Raw genomic sequence first — 16,952 nt, forward strand, 5'->3', positions numbered from 1 at the left:
GGGACATGGGGACTGTGGAATGTGTAAAGATGTCGAGGAAATGGAGTGATAGAGAACATATAGGGATGGTGGGATATGGTGGGACTATGGGCTATGGAGGAAATAGAGGGACAGTGAGAAATGGCGGATAAGAAGTTGGAGGAGACTGTTGTTGGGCCAAGAGATGGTGGAACAATCAATGGAGAGGCCAGACAGATGAAAGCATTTGGGACAGAAGGACAGTGGGACATGTGGGGAAATGGAACATGGTGGTAGTGGGACAGAGCAGTTGGTGGCTAGGGAACACTGAGGCCAGGAGCAGCAGAAGCTGCAAGCTCAGGAACCAGGAGATCCCTGAAGGGGACCCAGGCTCTGTGCCACACGTGGAGCTACTAGATGCTGCCCCCCACCTCCTGGGGACTCTCCCCCCACAGTCCTGTGTGTGTCCCCAGGCACATCTCTTCCCACACAGAGACATGGATTGGTGTGAGGCAGGTTGAGATACCCTGTGAGGCAGTTTGAGGTTGAGGTACACCCCATGGGTGAAATCATAGTGCACTGTGGGGTGGTTCACAACATCCTGTGGGGTGTGCCAGGTCCACAAGGTTGGCAATCCACAAGATTTTTAGGGTTGGAAGGAACCTCTGAAGATGATCCAGTCCAACCTCCCTGACAAGGCAAGGTCACCTAGAGAATTCACAAAGAAACATGTCCAGCTGGGTTTTCAATGTCTGCAGATAGGGAGACTCCACAGCCTCCCTGGGCAGCCTGTTCCTGTGCTCTGCCACCCTCAATATAAAGAAGTTCTTCCTCATGTCGAGGTGGAACTTTTTGTACTTTAGTTTATGGCCATTGCCTCTTGGCCTGTGTCTGGGCACCACTGACAAGTCTGGCACCATCCTCTGGACACCCGCCTTTGAGATGCTTTGATAAGATCCCCTCTGAGTCTTCTCTAGACTTGGGCCCAGCTCCCTCAGTCTCTTTCCCTGGAGAGATGTTCCAGATCCCAAATCATCTTTGTGGCCTCTGCTGGACCCTCTCCAGTAACTCCTTGTCTTTCTTGTGCTGAGGAGCCCAGAACTGAAGCCACAGTACTGCAGATGTGGCCTCACTATGGCCAAATAGAGGGGCAGAGTCATCTCCTTAGACCTGCTGGTCACACACTTCCCGATGCACCCCAGGACACTATTGGTCCTCCTGGCCCCAAGGACACACTGCCAGCTCATAGTCAACTTGTCATCCACCAAGACTCTCAGGTCCTTCTCCACAGAGATGCTCTTTCATCTGATTCAGCAGTGGCCTCATGTTTTCTCTAATCTTCCTTTTGCTGCTGATATACCTCTAGAAGCCCTTCTTGTTGTCCTTGAGATCCCTTGCCAGACTTTATTCCAAGGGGACTTTGCCCTTCGTTGCTGCATCCCTGTGTATTCTTACAATGGTCTATAATACTCCCATGTGGTCTGTCCCTTTTTCCACATTCCACCATCTCCACATAAATTTCTTCTTCATAAATTTCAGATTTATGAAACTTGAACAGGCTCCATCCATATAACAGGTGCCATAAAATGGGGTAATGCCACCCTCCCAACACAAACCCAACCCCACAAAAACTGCTGTTGCTCAATGCTTTTTATTGGCTGACCAGGGTTAGGGAGGCTAGGGGGAGTTGGGCACTTGGAAGTCTAAGTGGGACAGCTGCAAGTTCAGGTAGGATACTTGGGGATCCAGAGCTTCACTCTTCGTTGAGTCCCTTCTGATGGGGAAGGAGAAAAAGGAACTGTGAGCATGAAGAAGTTGAGGGGCAGACACGGGGCAGCTGTAGAGCAGGGGAAATTCCCACCTTGGCTCCAATGTCGCGGCTCTTGGCCCGCAGCTTGTTGACCTGGGACTCGGCGATGTCAGCACGCTCCTCTGCCTCATCCAGCTCGTGCTGTGCCTTGCGGAACTTGGCCAGGTTGGTGTTGGCCTGTTCCTCCTGAGGAGGCACGGGCATCAGTGAGGCTTCCTCACAGCTGTCTGGCTTCTGCCACCCCATCTGCTCTCCATACACCTGACTTTCTTATTGCTCCATCTGGCCCACAGTCTGTTTCTTCAAGCATCCCGTTTTTGAACCACCCAACCATCTACTCAATCATCCATCCATCCATCCATCCATCCATCCATCCATCCATCCATCCATCCATCCATCCATCCATCCATCCATCCAATCTTCCACCCACATAAACTTCAAGCATTGTATCCTTCCTTCCTCCCTTCCTTCCCTCCCTCCCTCCCTCCCTCCCTCCCTCCTTCCCTCCTTCCCTCCTTCCCTCCTTCCCTCCTTCCCTCCTTCCCTCCTTCCCTCCTTCCACCATCATTTCTCAATCCCATCACCCTCCTCACCTCCTGACACCCCACTCCTTGACCACCTCATCTCAAGGTCACCTGCTACTCCCCACATCCTCCCTCACATCCTATACCCATGCTCTCCCCTCCTGGGGGACGGTCCCACAGCTCCCCCACTAGTGCTCACCGCCTCCTCTGCCTGCCGCTTGTAGGCCTTGACCTTCAGCTGGAGCTTGTCTACGAGGTCCTGGAGCCGGACCATATTTTTACGGTCCTCCTCTGTCTGTAGGACGAGACAGACGTGGATCATGACCTGACCCTACCTTTGCTTTGAATCACCAGCTAAGCTACGAGGGTCAGGAGACAGTTAGTGATGTTCTTGAGAGGTGGAGCCTCCCTAGATCTGAGGGTAGCCTCAGCTCTGGGAGCAGGTGATGGGATGTCTTCTTGCCCCTGATGAGGTCCCACCTGAGGCTCTGGATGATGCAATGACCCCATGGATGCTGGAACAGCAAGAGGTGGCCTGGGTAGCTCATGACCCAGACCATATTCTGGGTCCCACAACAGTATCAGACATACACACAGTGGGTGGTCTAGTATCAAGTCTAGACAGCCTGTGTCTGTCTGGCCAGCAGGTCAGCCATGTTCTAGGTCATGTACAGCACAAGATATGAGGTCCTGGGACCAGAGGGAAAGTGGTTGACCTGGGCCAGCCCAGGAGCCCTACCTGGTAGCTGAGCTCCTTGACACGACGCTCAGACTTGCGGAGACCTTTAATGCTCTCGGCATTGCGCTTCTGCTCAGCCTCCAGCTCATTCTCCAGCTCCCGCACACGAGCCTCCAGCTTCTGCAGCTGCTTCTTGCCCCCTTTGAGGGCCAGCTGCTCAGCCTCATCCAGTCTCATCTGCAGGTCCTTGATGGTCTGTTCCATGTTCTTCTTCATCCGCTCCAGATGGGCACTGGTGTCCTGCTCCTTCTTCAGCTCCTCTGCCATCATGGCTGCCTGCCCGAGGAGAGAAGCAAGCAGAGAAGGAGGACCAAAGCATGCTCTCCATCACCCTCCAGTGGAAGGTGTCCTAGATGTTGGTCCCGCCATGGCACTCACATCAGTGATGGCTTTCTTGGCCTTCTCCTCAGCATTCCTGCACTCCTGGATGGCCTCTTCCACCTCTGTCTGCAGCTGGGAGATGTCGGCCTCCATCTTCTTCTTCTGGTTGATGAGGCTGGTGTTCTAGAGATAGAGGAGAGGATCTCAGCAGGTGTCTGTTGAGCTGCTGACATATCCTTCTTCCACCCCCCAGTACTTAATGCCCCTCTACTCTCTGCCAACTCTGCAGGCTTAAAGGATCTGGAGATTTTGACAACCCGTTAGAAGCCCACCCATGGATAGAGGTGACCTCTGTCCTGGAAGGTATGTGAGGTCTCACCTGTGAGTGGAGAAGCTGAACCCTCTCGCTGGCCTCAATCAGCTCCTGCTCAGCCAACTTGCGGGCCCTCTCAGTCTGTTCTACCACTGCCTGCAGCTCCTCCAGCTCTGACTGGAGGAGGTTGTTTCTCCTCTCCACAATGGCAATGTTCTCCTTCAGGTCCTCATTGGCTCTTACCACATCATCTAGCTGCAGTTGGGTGTCCTGTAGGGATAAATAGGATGGACATCAGCCAGCAGCTCCAAGGGGCCAGGAAGACCCCTTTAGAGGTGGGTGATCCCACCTTGAGGTGAGCCTGGGCTCCTTTCAGGTGGGACTGGGCCTCAGCAGCCACACGGTTGGCATGGCTGAGCTGAATCTCCATCTCATTGAGGTCACCCTCCATCTTCTTCTTCAGCCTCAGGGCCTCATTGCGGCTCCGCGTCTCAGCGTCCAGAGACGTCTGCAGTGAGTCCACCACCCGCAGGTGGTTGCGCTTGGCCTGCTCCATCTCCTCATCCTTCTCGGCCAGCTTGCGCTCATAGTCTGCCTTGACCTGGTTGAACTCCAGTTGCGCCCTCAGGATCTTTCCCTCCTCGTGCTCCAGAGAGGCCTGGTGGAAACAGAGAGAAATTAGATGGCCACAGAGAGGACTGGGACAAATTAGGGTCTCATGGGCATGTGATTTGGCTCACCTCAGCCTCCTCCAGTGCAGCTTGGAGCTCCAGTTTCTCAGCATCCAGCTGCTTCCGGACCTTCTCCAGTTCATGGATGGTCTTGTGGCTGCCACCCAGCTGCTCCGTCAGGTCCGAGATCTCCTCTGCCCAGATGATATCACATCAGACTTGGTGGAAGGTAGTGGAATACAACTAGGTGGGCAGGGGGAGTACCATGGTCTCACCTTGGAGGTTCTTATTCTCTCTCTTGAAGGTCTCCAGGTGCTCAAGCGACTCCTCGTAGGCATTCTTCAGCTTGAAGAGCTCAGTGCTGAGGGACCTGGCCTCCTTTTGCGATGCTTCCAGCTCCATCTGTGACTCTTCAAACTTCTGCTTCCACTCAGCCAAAATCTGGAACAAAGCAAGGGATCACCTTCTATCCCCATATCCCCCATCTGCTCCTGTCTCACCACTGTGTCCTCCCACCTTGTCAAAGTTTCTCTGCTTCTTGTCCAATGCAGCAGCTGCTGCATTTGACCGCTCCACATCTGCCATGAGGTCCTCAATCTCGTTCTGCAGACGGTGCTTGGTCTTCTCCAGGGAGGAACACTTGGCATTGACTGCCTCCACCGCCTCCTCTGCCTCCTGCAGCCGCTGGGCCAGCTTCTTCCTGCCGTGGGAGAAAACTCAGCTGTAGTGACCCATGGACCAAGTGGGTCAACTCAAACCTTGTTCTCTATTGATTGACTGAGTTTCTGGATCTCTATCATCTCCAGATTTCTACACGTTCTCCAGATTCTTCTACAGTGGAAGAGTCTCCACTGTTCCCTGCCCCATTGAAGCTCCCTTCATGGGGAGATGACTCACTTGGCCTCCTCCAGCTCCTCAGTGCGTTGAATGGCATCTGTCTCGTACTTGGTCCTCCACTGTGCGACCTCAGAGTTGGCCTTGGAGAGTGAGCGCTGGAGCTCAGCCTTGGCCTCTGTCTCCTCCTCATACTGCTCCCTCAGGAGGTCACAGTCATGCCGGGCCGACTGGAGGGCATGGGCCAGTGCATTCTTGGCCTGGGAGGCAGAGGCAAGGAGAAGGTAAACTTGAGCTATGTGTAGGTGCTCAAACTCAGTAAGCGCTGGTATTTCTCAGCCAAATCTTCTCTAGATCATCCCAACCAAATTCAGCACATCTAGACCTGGAGAGATCTAAAGATGAGTATCTCTAGTCTGGCCCAGTTCGACTTCCTCTCGTCCAATGCCACCCAACAGCCCACAGACCAACCCAGCTGCTTCAGAACTGACCTGCGCAGCCCAACCTCTCAGCTGTCAGACCAATGCAACACAACCACTCAGATGCAACCACCCCACTGAACTGTCCTGAACTTGACTTCCATTTGGTGCTACCACCATGAGGGTGAAGGTCACCTTGTTTTGTGGCCCTCCTGGAAACCCTATCAGCCATCCCACAATTCTCACCTTCATCTCCTCCTCCAGCTGCCTCTTCAAGTCCTCCATCTGCTGCGTGTATGACTGCTTGCCCCTAGTTAATTGAGAGATAAGGGCCTCCTTTTCCTCCAGCTGGCGGGACAGCTCTCCTGCAGAGGTAGGGCAGGTTTTCAAGAGTGTGGCAGGGATTGAAGATGTGGGGCAGGGGCTGATATGGGGTGAGGGATATGGTGGGTCAGGGTTCTCACCATTCTCAGTCTGGAGCTTGGCCCGTTGGGTGCTAGTGTCGTTGAGGACTCGTTGTGTCTCCTCCAGCTTGGCCCGGTGTTCAGCTGCCTGGTCCTCCATGGTGCGAGACATCTTCTCCATGCCCACCTTGGAGGAGGAAAGTATGGAGGGAAGGAATGAAGCAAGAGAATAATGCCCATGGTGGAGATAAGATGGCCACCTTGGCCTCCTCCTACCTTGGCCTTTATCAGTTGCTCCATGTTGGAGCTGAGGTCATCCAGCTCCAGCTTGAGGTCGCTCTTCTCCTTCTCCAGCTTCTGCTTGACACGCTGTAAGTTGTCAATCTGCTCGCTGAGCTCAGCCACGCTGTCGGCGTGCTTCTTGCGCAGTGCAGCAGCCGTGGCCTCGTGCTGCAGCGTGGCCTCTTCCAGATCCCGCCGCATCTTCTGGAACTCTGCCTCCCGCTTCTTGTTGAGCTCAATCTGCACTGAAGTGGCACCACCTGCCTCCTCCAGCCTCTCGCTGATCTCCTCCAGCTCCCGTGACAAGTCTGAGCGCAGCTTCTCCACCTTGGCTCTGCCTGTCCGCTCTGCTTCCAACTCCTCCTCCAGCTCCTCAATCCGTGCCTGTGCTCCAAGGATAGAGCTGCTGTCAGCAGACTTGGCTCCACCCAACTCCTCCATTCAGCTCAACCAGTTGAGCTGGAGACTTTTCAACCCAACTCACCCCAATAAGCTGAAAACTCTTCAGCCCATCCCAGACATCTGATCATTTGTCAACCAACCGGAAACTCCTAAACTCAGCCTAACCAGATACAGACTCTTTACCTCAACCAAACCAGCTGGAGGCTCTCCAGTCCAGCCCAAATAAGCAGAAAATAGATCCCTCACCTGCAGCTCTTTCAGCTTCTTCTGGAGCTGCAGAGCCAGAGCCTGCTCATCCTCAACCTTGCTGTTCTGCTGGTTGATCTCAAACTCTTTCCTGCAAATGAACGCAGTTAGCAGTGCGGTCCCTGCCCTTGCTCCCTGACCAGTTTAGACTGGAGAAAGAGGTCCATCTTTACTTCTTGATCTTCTCCTCTAGCTGCTGCTTGTCGTTTTCCAGGTCCATGATGTTTTCCTGTGTCAGCTTCAAGTCACCTTCCAGCTTCCTTTTGGCCCTTTCCAGGTCCATCCGGACCTTCTTCTCCTGTTCCAAGGAGCCTTCAAGCTGTGTGGAAACATGGAAATGGGAGTTTTCTGTCAGTTTTCCATCATATCTGCCCCAAAAACCTCCTCAGCACTACCCACAGTGAGACCAGAACACACTCACATCATCCACTTGCTGTTCCAGCTTGACTTTAGACTTTGTCAGGGTGTTGACTTTGTCTTCCTCTGCCTGCAGGTCATCCAGAGTCTGCTGGTGAGATTCTTGCAGGGCCTTCTTTTCCTTTGTTAACTTGGCAATGGTTTCATCCAGCCCGGCCATCTCCTCTGTGAGGTTCTTGACCTAAAGGAGGAGAAACACTAGGCATCCAGCTTAGTACCAGAGGCAGAGCAAAGCTGGGTGATGCTGCTGTTGTCCTTGGTCAATGAAGCCACTGCCGTGGTAGAGAACCCAAAGAATGTTGAGTCTTCATGTAGCCCAGATCAACTAGCCTTGAATCTCCTCAACCCAACACTATCAGATTGTGTTGACCCAAATCCCCACAATTTAGGGTAAAGGGCTCTCTCCACCCTTACCTTGTTCTCGGTGGCATGTTTCTCCTTCTCCACCTTGGCCAGAGTCAGCTCTAGGTCATCAATATCCTTTTTCAACTCCGAACACTCATCCTCCAGCTTCCTCTTCCTAGCTGTCAGTTCTGCATTCATCTCTTCCTCATCCTCCAGTCGCTCTGTCAGCTCCTTCACCTTGGCCTCCAGCTGAATCTTGTTCTTGATCAGCTGGTCACAGCGCTCCTCAGCATCATTGAGGTTGTCCTGCTCCTGTATTAGAGTGGTAGACGAAGTAGGGTGGCCCTGGAGGGGTGCTGGTCACCCCTTTGACATGGTTTTGGGGGGCAGTCTCACTCACGGCCTGCACTTGGAGCTGAAGGTCATTCTTCTCCTGCAGCATGGAGACCATCTTCTCCTCCAGCTCCTTGCGCCGGGTCTCTGACTTCTCCAGGGCCTCCTTCAGCCGCCCAAACTCTTCCTTCATGTTCTGAAGCAAAGCCCAGGAGACTAGTAGCCACACCCAATCCCCTCCATCCTTCAACTCCACCCACCCATTTTGGATCCCAAGCTGCCTGCCTCATCCCCTCCTCCCACCTGCATCTCCTTCTCTGTCTCAGCACTCTTCAACAAGGGCTTGATCTTGAAGTACAGCTTCATCCAAGGCCAGTTCTTCACCCCCATGAAGGCCCTGATGTTCCACTGGATCACCAGCAGTGAGTCCCTAGAATGGTAACACAGATGCCACTACACCATAAACCTGGTGACCCACCAGAAGTCCCTTCTCAAGGAGAAAGACCCTTCCCCTCTCACCGGCGCTCCAAGATCTTCTTGAACTCAATGCGCATGAGCTGCCCTCGGGCCTGAGCTTGGATGCGGGTGATGATGCGAGAGAGGCGCTCGTCCCGCATCTCCTCCAGAAGTCCCAGCAGCCCAGCCTTGAAGAAGACCTGATGGCAGAAGGAGGCAAGTAAGAAGGTGAATTGGTTGGGAAAGGCTTGTAGACAGATGGGTTGATGGGTTGTTGAGGGAATGCAGTGATGGATGGTGGGGTGGATAGGCAGGTGGACACATCAGTGGTGAGACCCTGGGGTCCAAATGACCCCATGGGTGATAAGATCATGGAGAGACCATGTGTCCTTACCTTGGTGTGTCCAAATTTGTACTGGTTGTGGTCGATGTCAATGGATCCCAGGAGCTTCTCAGCACCCTTGCGGCTGTCAATGAACTGCCCCTCAGGGATGGCAGCAGGGTTCAGGATGCGGTACCTGGTGACCAGAGAGGACAGGGAACCTCTGAAATCAGCCCCGGCGGGTTGTCCACCACCTCCCCATGTCTCTGTGCCTACCGCTGGCGGAAGTCCCCATAGAGGATGCGATTGGGGAAGCCCTTGCGGCAGATGCGGATGCCCTCTAGGACCCCGTTGCAGCGCAGCTGATGCATTACCAGGGAATTGTCCATCACACCTGGTTAGAGGGGTGGTGTCAGCCACAAGCCACACCTTCCACCCTTTTCTTTGCCCTCAGCCCTGTCCTTTGCCCACCTGGTTCTTTCCGCTCATTGGGGATGAGGCAGCGGACAAAATGAGGGTGGGTGGTCTTGAGGTTGGCCATCAACTTGTTGAGGTTCTCCTGTCAAGGAGGGAGGAGGGAAGAAGCTGACTAATGAAAGAGCAAGAGAGAGTCTCTTGGACTGAAGGGGTGATGCACCACTCGGGAGGTTGTCCTCCCACTGCCCCACACTGGGTCCACTATGTAGGGCCCTCACCCGATGCAGAGCTGAGACAGTCTGAAAGGAGGAACCTTTCTTCTTGGCTCCCTTCCCCTTCCCTCCATCACCACCTGGAGACAAGAGGGGTAGGGTAAGACAGGAAAGAGGGTGACTAGTGGATAGTAGTCTCCATCAACTCATCTCATCCATGTACCCACCAGCATCTGCCCCAGCATAGTTGGAGAAAAGGCTGGCCAAGAGCTTCAGGGCTGATTTCTGGTAGAGCCCCACCACTGTCTCATTGAGGGGGTCCTTGTTCTTCTCCAGCCACCCAATGATGTTGTAGTCCACAGTGCCAGCATAGTGGACAAGAGAGAAATGCGCCTCTGGCTTCCCCTTGACGTTGCGTGGCTTCCCAAAGTTGGCCGACTTGCCCAGGTGATTGTCAAAGAGCTTGGCCTTGAAGGTCATGTCTGAGGCTTTGGGAAACATGCACTCCTCCTCCAGGATGGACATGATCCCCATGGGCTAGGAAGAAAAGTGGTGGTGAAGGACACCAAGTACAACGCAGCTGACCAACTTTGGTGTCCCTGGCAGGCTCCAACTGAAAAGGCCCTTCCCCAGCAGTCCCTTCAGCCCCCATGACCCTGGTGGAGGTGGTACCTTCTCAATGAGGTCAATGCAGGCCTGGAGGTCCATGCCAAAGTCAATGAACTCCCACTCAATGCCTTCCTTCTTGTATTCCTCCTGTTCCAGCACGAACATGTGGTGGTTGAAAAACTGCTGCAGCTTCTCGTTGGTGAAGTTGATGCAGAGCTGCTCGAAGCTGTTGAACTGGGGAAGGAGAGAGGAGATGGCCAATGGGGTTAACTGGACAACTCAACACCGAACTAGGTGAATAGAATGCCCAGTACTATCAATGTAGTCAATTCAACATCCAAGAGGATCAACACAAGGCCCAAAGAGATCAAGTTTCCAGAATAGGTCAACATGAAGCTTCAGAAGATCATATCAACACCCGGCTGGATCAACCCAATCTCCAAGAGGACAAATAGCCTGCCACCCCCTCAGTCCTCACATCAAAGATCTCAAATCCGGCGATATCCAGCACACCGATGAAGTACTGCCTTGGCTGCTTGGTGTCCAGAGAGTTGTTGATCCTAACCACCATCCAGTTGAACATCTTCTCATATACAGCCTTGGCCAAGGCCCCAATGGAGTAGTACACCTGCTGGACATTCTGCCCCTTGGTGACATATTCATTGCCCACCTTCACCCGGGGGTGACACAACCCCTTGAGAAGGTCAGCTGAGTTCAGCCCCATTAGGTAAGCTGACTTGTCAGCATCTGCAGAGCAAGAAGAAGACATACTGTCAGATTCCACCTAACCTTGTGAGCCCAAGACCTATGTCATCCCGTACCCACTCACCTTCAGTACCATCTGGTTCTGCCTGCTCTTCCCGTTGCTTCTGCTTGAACTTCATGTTGCCAAAGTGCATGATAGCACCCGTCAGCTTGTAGACACCAGCCTTCTCCTCCGCCGTGAAGCCCAAGACATCAAAAGCGCTCTGGGTGAAAGGTGGACAGAGGTGGGAGAGGGCCTTGCCACCAGCTGTGGCCATGGCTCTCTGCTGGCCACCATTTGTGTCCCTCAGCCCTTCCAGCTCATCAATTCCTCCATCCATCTGCAGACTCATCCACCTATGGACTCACCCATTACGGATTCACCCATCCATCCATCCATCCATCAGACGACTACATCCATCCATTCACCTATCCATGGACTCTTCTAACCATGGATCCATCCATCCATCCATCAGCTCATCTAGTTATGGACTCATCCATCCATGCACTCATCCATTCACCATTAACTCCATCCGTGCATCCATGGACTCATCCATCTGTTTGAGGACTTGTTAACCCATGGACACATCTGACCACCTAAGTACTCCCTCACCTGTTTTTATGTCCACCCACAACCTCCTCCACTCCCTGCCTCCTGTCCAACCTTCTGTCCCTCACCCCACATCATCCCACTGCACCAACCCACCATCTTCAACCCCTCCTATCCTCCACCTCTCATCCCTATTTTCCTCCTCTCCTCCACCCATCCATCTTCTACTATCTCAACCATCCACCTGGCACTTTGCCTTCAATTCATCATGGAGATGTCCACCTGCCCACCCCACCACTTACGTCAGTTGCCAACAGCTCTTCAGAGTCATCGATGGAGGCCACAGTCACCTCTCCTTGGGAGACGTAACTGTAGTCATAGGGGTTGTTTGTGATGAGAAGCATCTCTGCTCCGTGGGCCCAGGATAGAGAGAAAAAATGAGCATTTGCACGGACTAAAGAGCCCCAAATCATCCTCACGAAGGAGGAGAGAATTGGAGGAGAGGAAGTGGAAGACTCAAGGCCAAGCACCCTACTCACCCAGCAGTTCTGGCTTCTTGTTGGAGAGGATCTGGTAAAAGATGTGGTAGTTCCTCTCAGCCTTCAGCTGGAAAATGACACGGGACTTCTCCAGGAGGTCTGAGGTAGGTATGGAGAGAAGGAGAATGGAGATTGGGATGAGAAGATGGATTGAGAGATGGAGAGATAGATGGTAGAATGAGGAGATGGAAAAGGAGGGATATCTGGATGGTGGGATGAGGAGATGGAGGGGAAAAAAAGAGAGAAAAATGGAAGGTCAGATGGATAGTGGGATGAGATAATGGATCCACCAACCACAAAGACAGATGAAGAAATGGACATGGGTGGAGGGGAGGCAGGCAAGGAGGGAAGGAGGTAGACACATGGAGATGGAGGGACAAAGAATTGGAGATAAAGAGTCAAGTGGATGGTGGGATAAGGAGATGAAGATGAAGAGGTGACTGGATGGAGGGAGGAAGGGAGATACGTATGGATGAATGGAGTTCCTGGGTGGATGGATGAAGTTCATGGGTGGATGGAGGAATCCATACCATACATGGATGAGTCCTAGGATGGATGAGTAAATCCATGGATAGATAAGTCCATGGATGGATGGATGCTGGACTACAAAACATTGTCTCATTGGGCTCTCAACCCACTTACAGGTCTCAATGTCAGCTGATGCCAATTTCCCAGTGGCCCCAAAATGGATTCGGATGAACTTCCCCTGGAAAAGCAGTAGCAGGAGGTAGAGGTGGCTGCCTTCATGCAGCAGATCCCACACCATAAACCCTGTCCCAAAAACTGCCCCACAGACCCTTCCTCACAGAACCCACCCCCATCACTCACAAATCGGGATGAGTTGTCATTGCGGAGGGTCTTGGCATTCCCAAAGGCCTCCAAGGCAGGGTTGGCCTGGATGATCTGGTCCTCCAGGGTGCCCTGAATGGAGTGGGACAATGCTGGGTGAGGACACCACTGGGGTATACTCTCTGCCAGTGGTACATGGACTAAGGCACTCACCTTGCTGCTATTAGTCACCTCCTTCTTGCGGTCGCCAATGGCAGCAATGCTGGCAAAGTATTGGATGACCCTCTTGGTGTTGACTGTCTTCCCCGCCCCGGATTCTCCACTGGAGGGGCAATAGTGAGACATTGGATAACATCCTGATGGGTTCTTCATCCCACCTCACTACTTTAGGGCAGGGTTGGACAAAGCAGGGCCTTACGTGATGAGGATGGACTGGTTCTCTCGGTCTGCCAAGAAAAAAGAGGAATCAGGTGGGATGAAATTGGGAAACAGGCTTGGGGTCTTGGGGTTGAGGCTGAGGTTCTCCATCCTCCCAGATGAGAACCAGTTCTAAGTCAGAAGCCCTTTTTTGGAGTGGAGTCTTCTAGTTTGAGGTACTCACAGGACATCCTTACCTGTCAGCATGTACTGGTAGGCATTGTCAGAGATGGAGAAGATGTGGGGTGGAGCTTCACTCCGCTTCTTTCCCCGGTAGGCAGCCACCACCTCAGCATTGTAGACAGGCAACCACTTGTAGGGGTTGACAGTCACACAGAAGAGCCCTGAGTAAGTCTGGAGAAAGGAACAGGTGGGTCAGAGCCAGGAGGTGCTGCCCCACCAGGTGGGGACATCCTAGGTCTAGGTGGCCCAAGGGATGTGGTGACAAGATGCCCTGATTTTGGCTGTTCGAAAAGGGGATGGAGAAGGGACATCTTGGGTCTAGGTGGCCCACAACATGCAGAGATGGGACATCTCATGTGTCAGTGGCCCAAGGGGTTTGGGGATGGGACGTATTATATCCCATCAAGGGGGCTATTGAAGTGACATCTTGGATCTGGGTGGCCAAAGGAGTCAGTGGATGCAATATCTCAGGTCTTGGTGGCTGAGGCAGTCTAGAAATGAGATATCTTTGGTCTGGGTGGCCCAGGGGAGCTGGAGAGGGGCCACCAGGTTCTAGGCCTCCCAAAGTCTGTGAAAAAGCCACACCAGGTTTTAGGTGGCCATAGACTTTCTAGAAGGCCCATCTGGCTCTAGGTATCCCAAGAGCTTTAAGGAAGGGTCACTAATTTCCATCCACCCTATAGGCTGTGGGGAAGGCCCTGCCTACTTCCCAGCTGCTCCAGGGGCTTGTGGAAAAGCTCACATAGATCAACCAAGAGGCATAGCGCTCCTTGAGGTTGTAGAGGACAGCAGGCTCGTGGAGGAAGGTCAGCATCGCCATGTCCTCAATCTTGTCAAATTTGGGGGGGTTCTGCTGGTGAACGTCAGCTTCCTTCACTGTCACCGTCTGCACGGAATGGAGAGACATGGGAGTGGGGGTTGGGAGGTGTCCATGGGTTGGGAGGGGTCTCCTGTGGGTTGGGGGTACCCTCCATAGGTTGGGAGTCTTCAATGGGTCAGAGCTCCCACCACTATAAGCCTGGTTTCCCACTCCTCCATTTGCTGCCCCCTAAACCTTCAATCCCCCTCTCACCTTTAACCCCTCCCCCATTAATTTCATCCCATTAATCCCTCCGTCCTTAACTCTTCACCCCACTACTTCCCACCAACCCTTCATCCCCCATGATGCCCAACCCCCCGTTCTTCCCCCCACCAGTAACCCCCTAAGGCCCCACCTGCCATTAACCCTTCCCATCCCTCCATTTCCCCCTCACCCCCATTAATCCTTTGCCCCACATGGCAAAGCCTTGCCGGCCTCCCCTCACCCACCCCTATCCCCCAGTTCCCCACCTCTCCCAGCTCAGTCTGGACGGTGACCTCCCCTCCCTGCCGCCCCGTTACGCGTCCCCGAACGAACTCCTCCCGGGGATGGGGGACGAAGCACTCGCTGCGGGGGTCGAAGGGTCTGGTCTGCGCTGCCAGCCGCTCCCGCTCTCCTGGCCGCAGGAAGGGGGCTGCTGCCCCCAGCGCTGCCAGCACTGCGTCCGCCATCCTGCCCCACACAGACAGGGACCCTGCATCACCTGGGGGGCTGTGAAGCTGTGGCCACAGGGTCTCACCCGTTGTTCCATGGCCCCACACAACCCCACTGGCCAGAGCCCATTGCCATGCATGGGCCCCTATAGCCATGCCCAGACCCCTGTGGCTGTGGCAGACGCTAGAGCCAGACACGGAGCTTTGCAGCTGTGCACAGCCACATTCATGGGTCCCTACAGATGTGCAAGGAGCCTCTGCACACCCACCTAGTCATGCACTGCCCCATGCACAGAGTCCTGAAGTGATTCAGGGACTCCCTGTAAGGACCCCTATAGCCATTAAAGGACCCCTAACAGTGATGTACGAGATCTCACAGCTGTGTGGGGCCCCATGAACAGAATCCTACATCTATTCATGACCCCATGTCTTGAGCCCTATACAGTGTACACACCCCCTACAGCTGTAGGCGGACCCCTATAGTCATGCAGGGACCCCAATATTCATGCACAGCCCCATGTACAGACTACTGTACTGATGCAGACACCTCGACAACCAGGGACCACCAACCCCTGGAGTGATGCAGGGAGCCCTGCAAAGACCCCGATAGCCACGCACAGGCCCCCACAGTAATTCAGTCATCCCTACAGTGATGCACAGAGATCCATAGCAGTGCAGGGACCCCAATAACAATGCAGGGAACCTTGGTGTCCTCCACAGCCCCACATGCAGACCCCCACAGCAAAGTGTGGATCCCCTGTAGTGATGTACAGACCCTATAGCAACACATACACCCTATAACAGCATAGCCACACACCCCCCAAAGCACCCATCCCCACGCTGCCCCACAGGATCACCCTCACCTGGAGTCTGTGGATCTAGCAGGTAAGATGAAGGGAGCTGGAAGGATAAGCAGAGGGTGAATAGGGCTACACCCTGTGTCCCCTATAGACCTCCTTTGCCCCATAGACCGCTTTACGCTCCATAGATCACATAGACCGCATAGACCCCATGTGCCCCATAGCCCTGCTTGTGCCACACAGGCCCCCTGGATGCCCCACAGACCATCAGTGTCCCCTAGATTGCTGTGCCCCCATAGATCTCTTTCCCCCACAGTTCCCCTCAGTGCTTCTTAGGTCCTCTGTGCCTCATAACCTCATGTGTACCCCACAGGTCCCCACACCCCAGAGAAACTCTATGTGCCCCATAGATCCCCAAATGCCCCATAACTCTCCTGTGCACCCCACAGCCCCCCATATCCTCCCTCAGCCCTTCATACCCACATCCCACATTCCCACTATGCCCCCACCCTCTCCCTCTCTGCCCCACGCCGACACCTATGCCAGCCCCGCAGCGCCAAGGCCTTTATAGGCCATCATGGGATGGGGAGGGGAGGAGCATTCCTGGGGAGGGGGTGGCTGATAAGGGAGAAGGAGGGGGGCACCTCCCTCCCCTCCCCGCTTCACCAGGCATGAGGTGGCATCTCTCCAGTGACCCTGGCATCCAGGACCCACACATTCACCCCACAGGGTGATCTATGGGGCAGAGCTATAGGGGCGAGCAAGGGCTGTCCAGAGCCCTTGTAGGGGCAGGATGTGGGGTGGGATAGGGGCCCTGGATGGGTCTCTTTCGTAGGTCTCCATGGAGTCCAGACGTCTGGATCCCTTGTATGTGGGGGTGGGGGGAAACTAGGGAGCCAAGGTGCCAGGGTCCCTTGTGTGTGTGGGCGATCTATGGGGACCAGGGTGCTTTTGTGGGGCTTGTGATGATTCTGTAGGTCTCAGATGCCTGGCTTTCTTGTGTGTGGGGGATCTATGGAGCCCAGATTCCTGGGTTCTTTGTGCAAGGAGGGGATCTATGGGGCCAGGACTCAGGGGAACCTTGTGAAGGGGATGCCTATGGGGCCTGGATGCCTGGGTCCCTGGCCAATGTCCTGTCACCCGTGGGGTGGTGACAGCTCTACCCTGCCAGGTCTATATTGGGACACGGCCGGACAGCGGAGGGGAGATTGTTATCTCGTCCCCTCAGTGAGGCGCCGTGGGGCCGGCCAGAGTCTGAGGGGCGGGGGGGAGGGGGGGGGGTCTGGCAGCAATCTCCGAACACCGTGTCCACTTTGTCATCGAGGAGGTGACAAGTGTTCCCGCGAGGTGACACATTCCCGCGGGCGGGGAGGTCCCCACCTCC

At 54.2% G+C, this 16,952-nt stretch overlaps 1 protein-coding gene across 4 annotated transcripts; it reads right to left on the reverse strand.

The window, feature by feature from the left end:
- Positions 1-1,711: 1,711 nt before the first annotated feature.
- On the reverse strand, positions 1,712-14,786 carry LOC134551644 (myosin-6-like). 4 transcript variants are annotated; one of them, XM_063399542.1, is made up of 38 exons: positions 14,586-14,786; positions 13,999-14,142; positions 13,271-13,427; positions 13,075-13,102; positions 12,870-12,978; positions 12,696-12,788; positions 12,510-12,573; positions 11,868-11,966; positions 11,631-11,734; positions 10,864-11,002; positions 10,513-10,781; positions 10,098-10,268; positions 9,653-9,962; positions 9,492-9,553; positions 9,268-9,355; positions 9,073-9,190; positions 8,869-8,992; positions 8,538-8,674; positions 8,322-8,448; positions 8,086-8,214; positions 7,755-7,997; positions 7,345-7,521; positions 7,097-7,242; positions 6,924-7,014; positions 6,270-6,659; positions 6,054-6,180; positions 5,836-5,954; positions 5,234-5,430; positions 4,853-5,036; positions 4,612-4,777; positions 4,406-4,530; positions 4,015-4,323; positions 3,732-3,935; positions 3,410-3,535; positions 3,032-3,307; positions 2,492-2,587; positions 1,820-1,954; positions 1,712-1,729 (listed from the first exon to the last, which is right to left on the reverse strand). In XM_063399542.1, the coding sequence occupies exons 1-38, from the start codon at positions 14,784-14,786 to the stop codon at positions 1,712-1,714; spliced, it is 5,802 nt and encodes a 1,933-aa protein (XP_063255612.1). The 4 variants fall into 4 exon arrangements, with proteins under 4 accessions (XP_063255612.1, XP_063255604.1, XP_063255596.1 ...); XM_063399534.1 differs by having other exon boundaries at positions 1,712-1,732; XM_063399526.1 differs by having other exon boundaries at positions 9,492-9,565.
- Positions 14,787-16,952: the final 2,166 nt, after the last annotated feature.

This window comes from Prinia subflava, chromosome 1 (genome assembly GCF_021018805.1).
Source record: "Prinia subflava isolate CZ2003 ecotype Zambia chromosome 1, Cam_Psub_1.2, whole genome shotgun sequence".
Classification (NCBI taxonomy): Eukaryota; Metazoa; Chordata; class Aves; order Passeriformes; family Cisticolidae; genus Prinia; species Prinia subflava.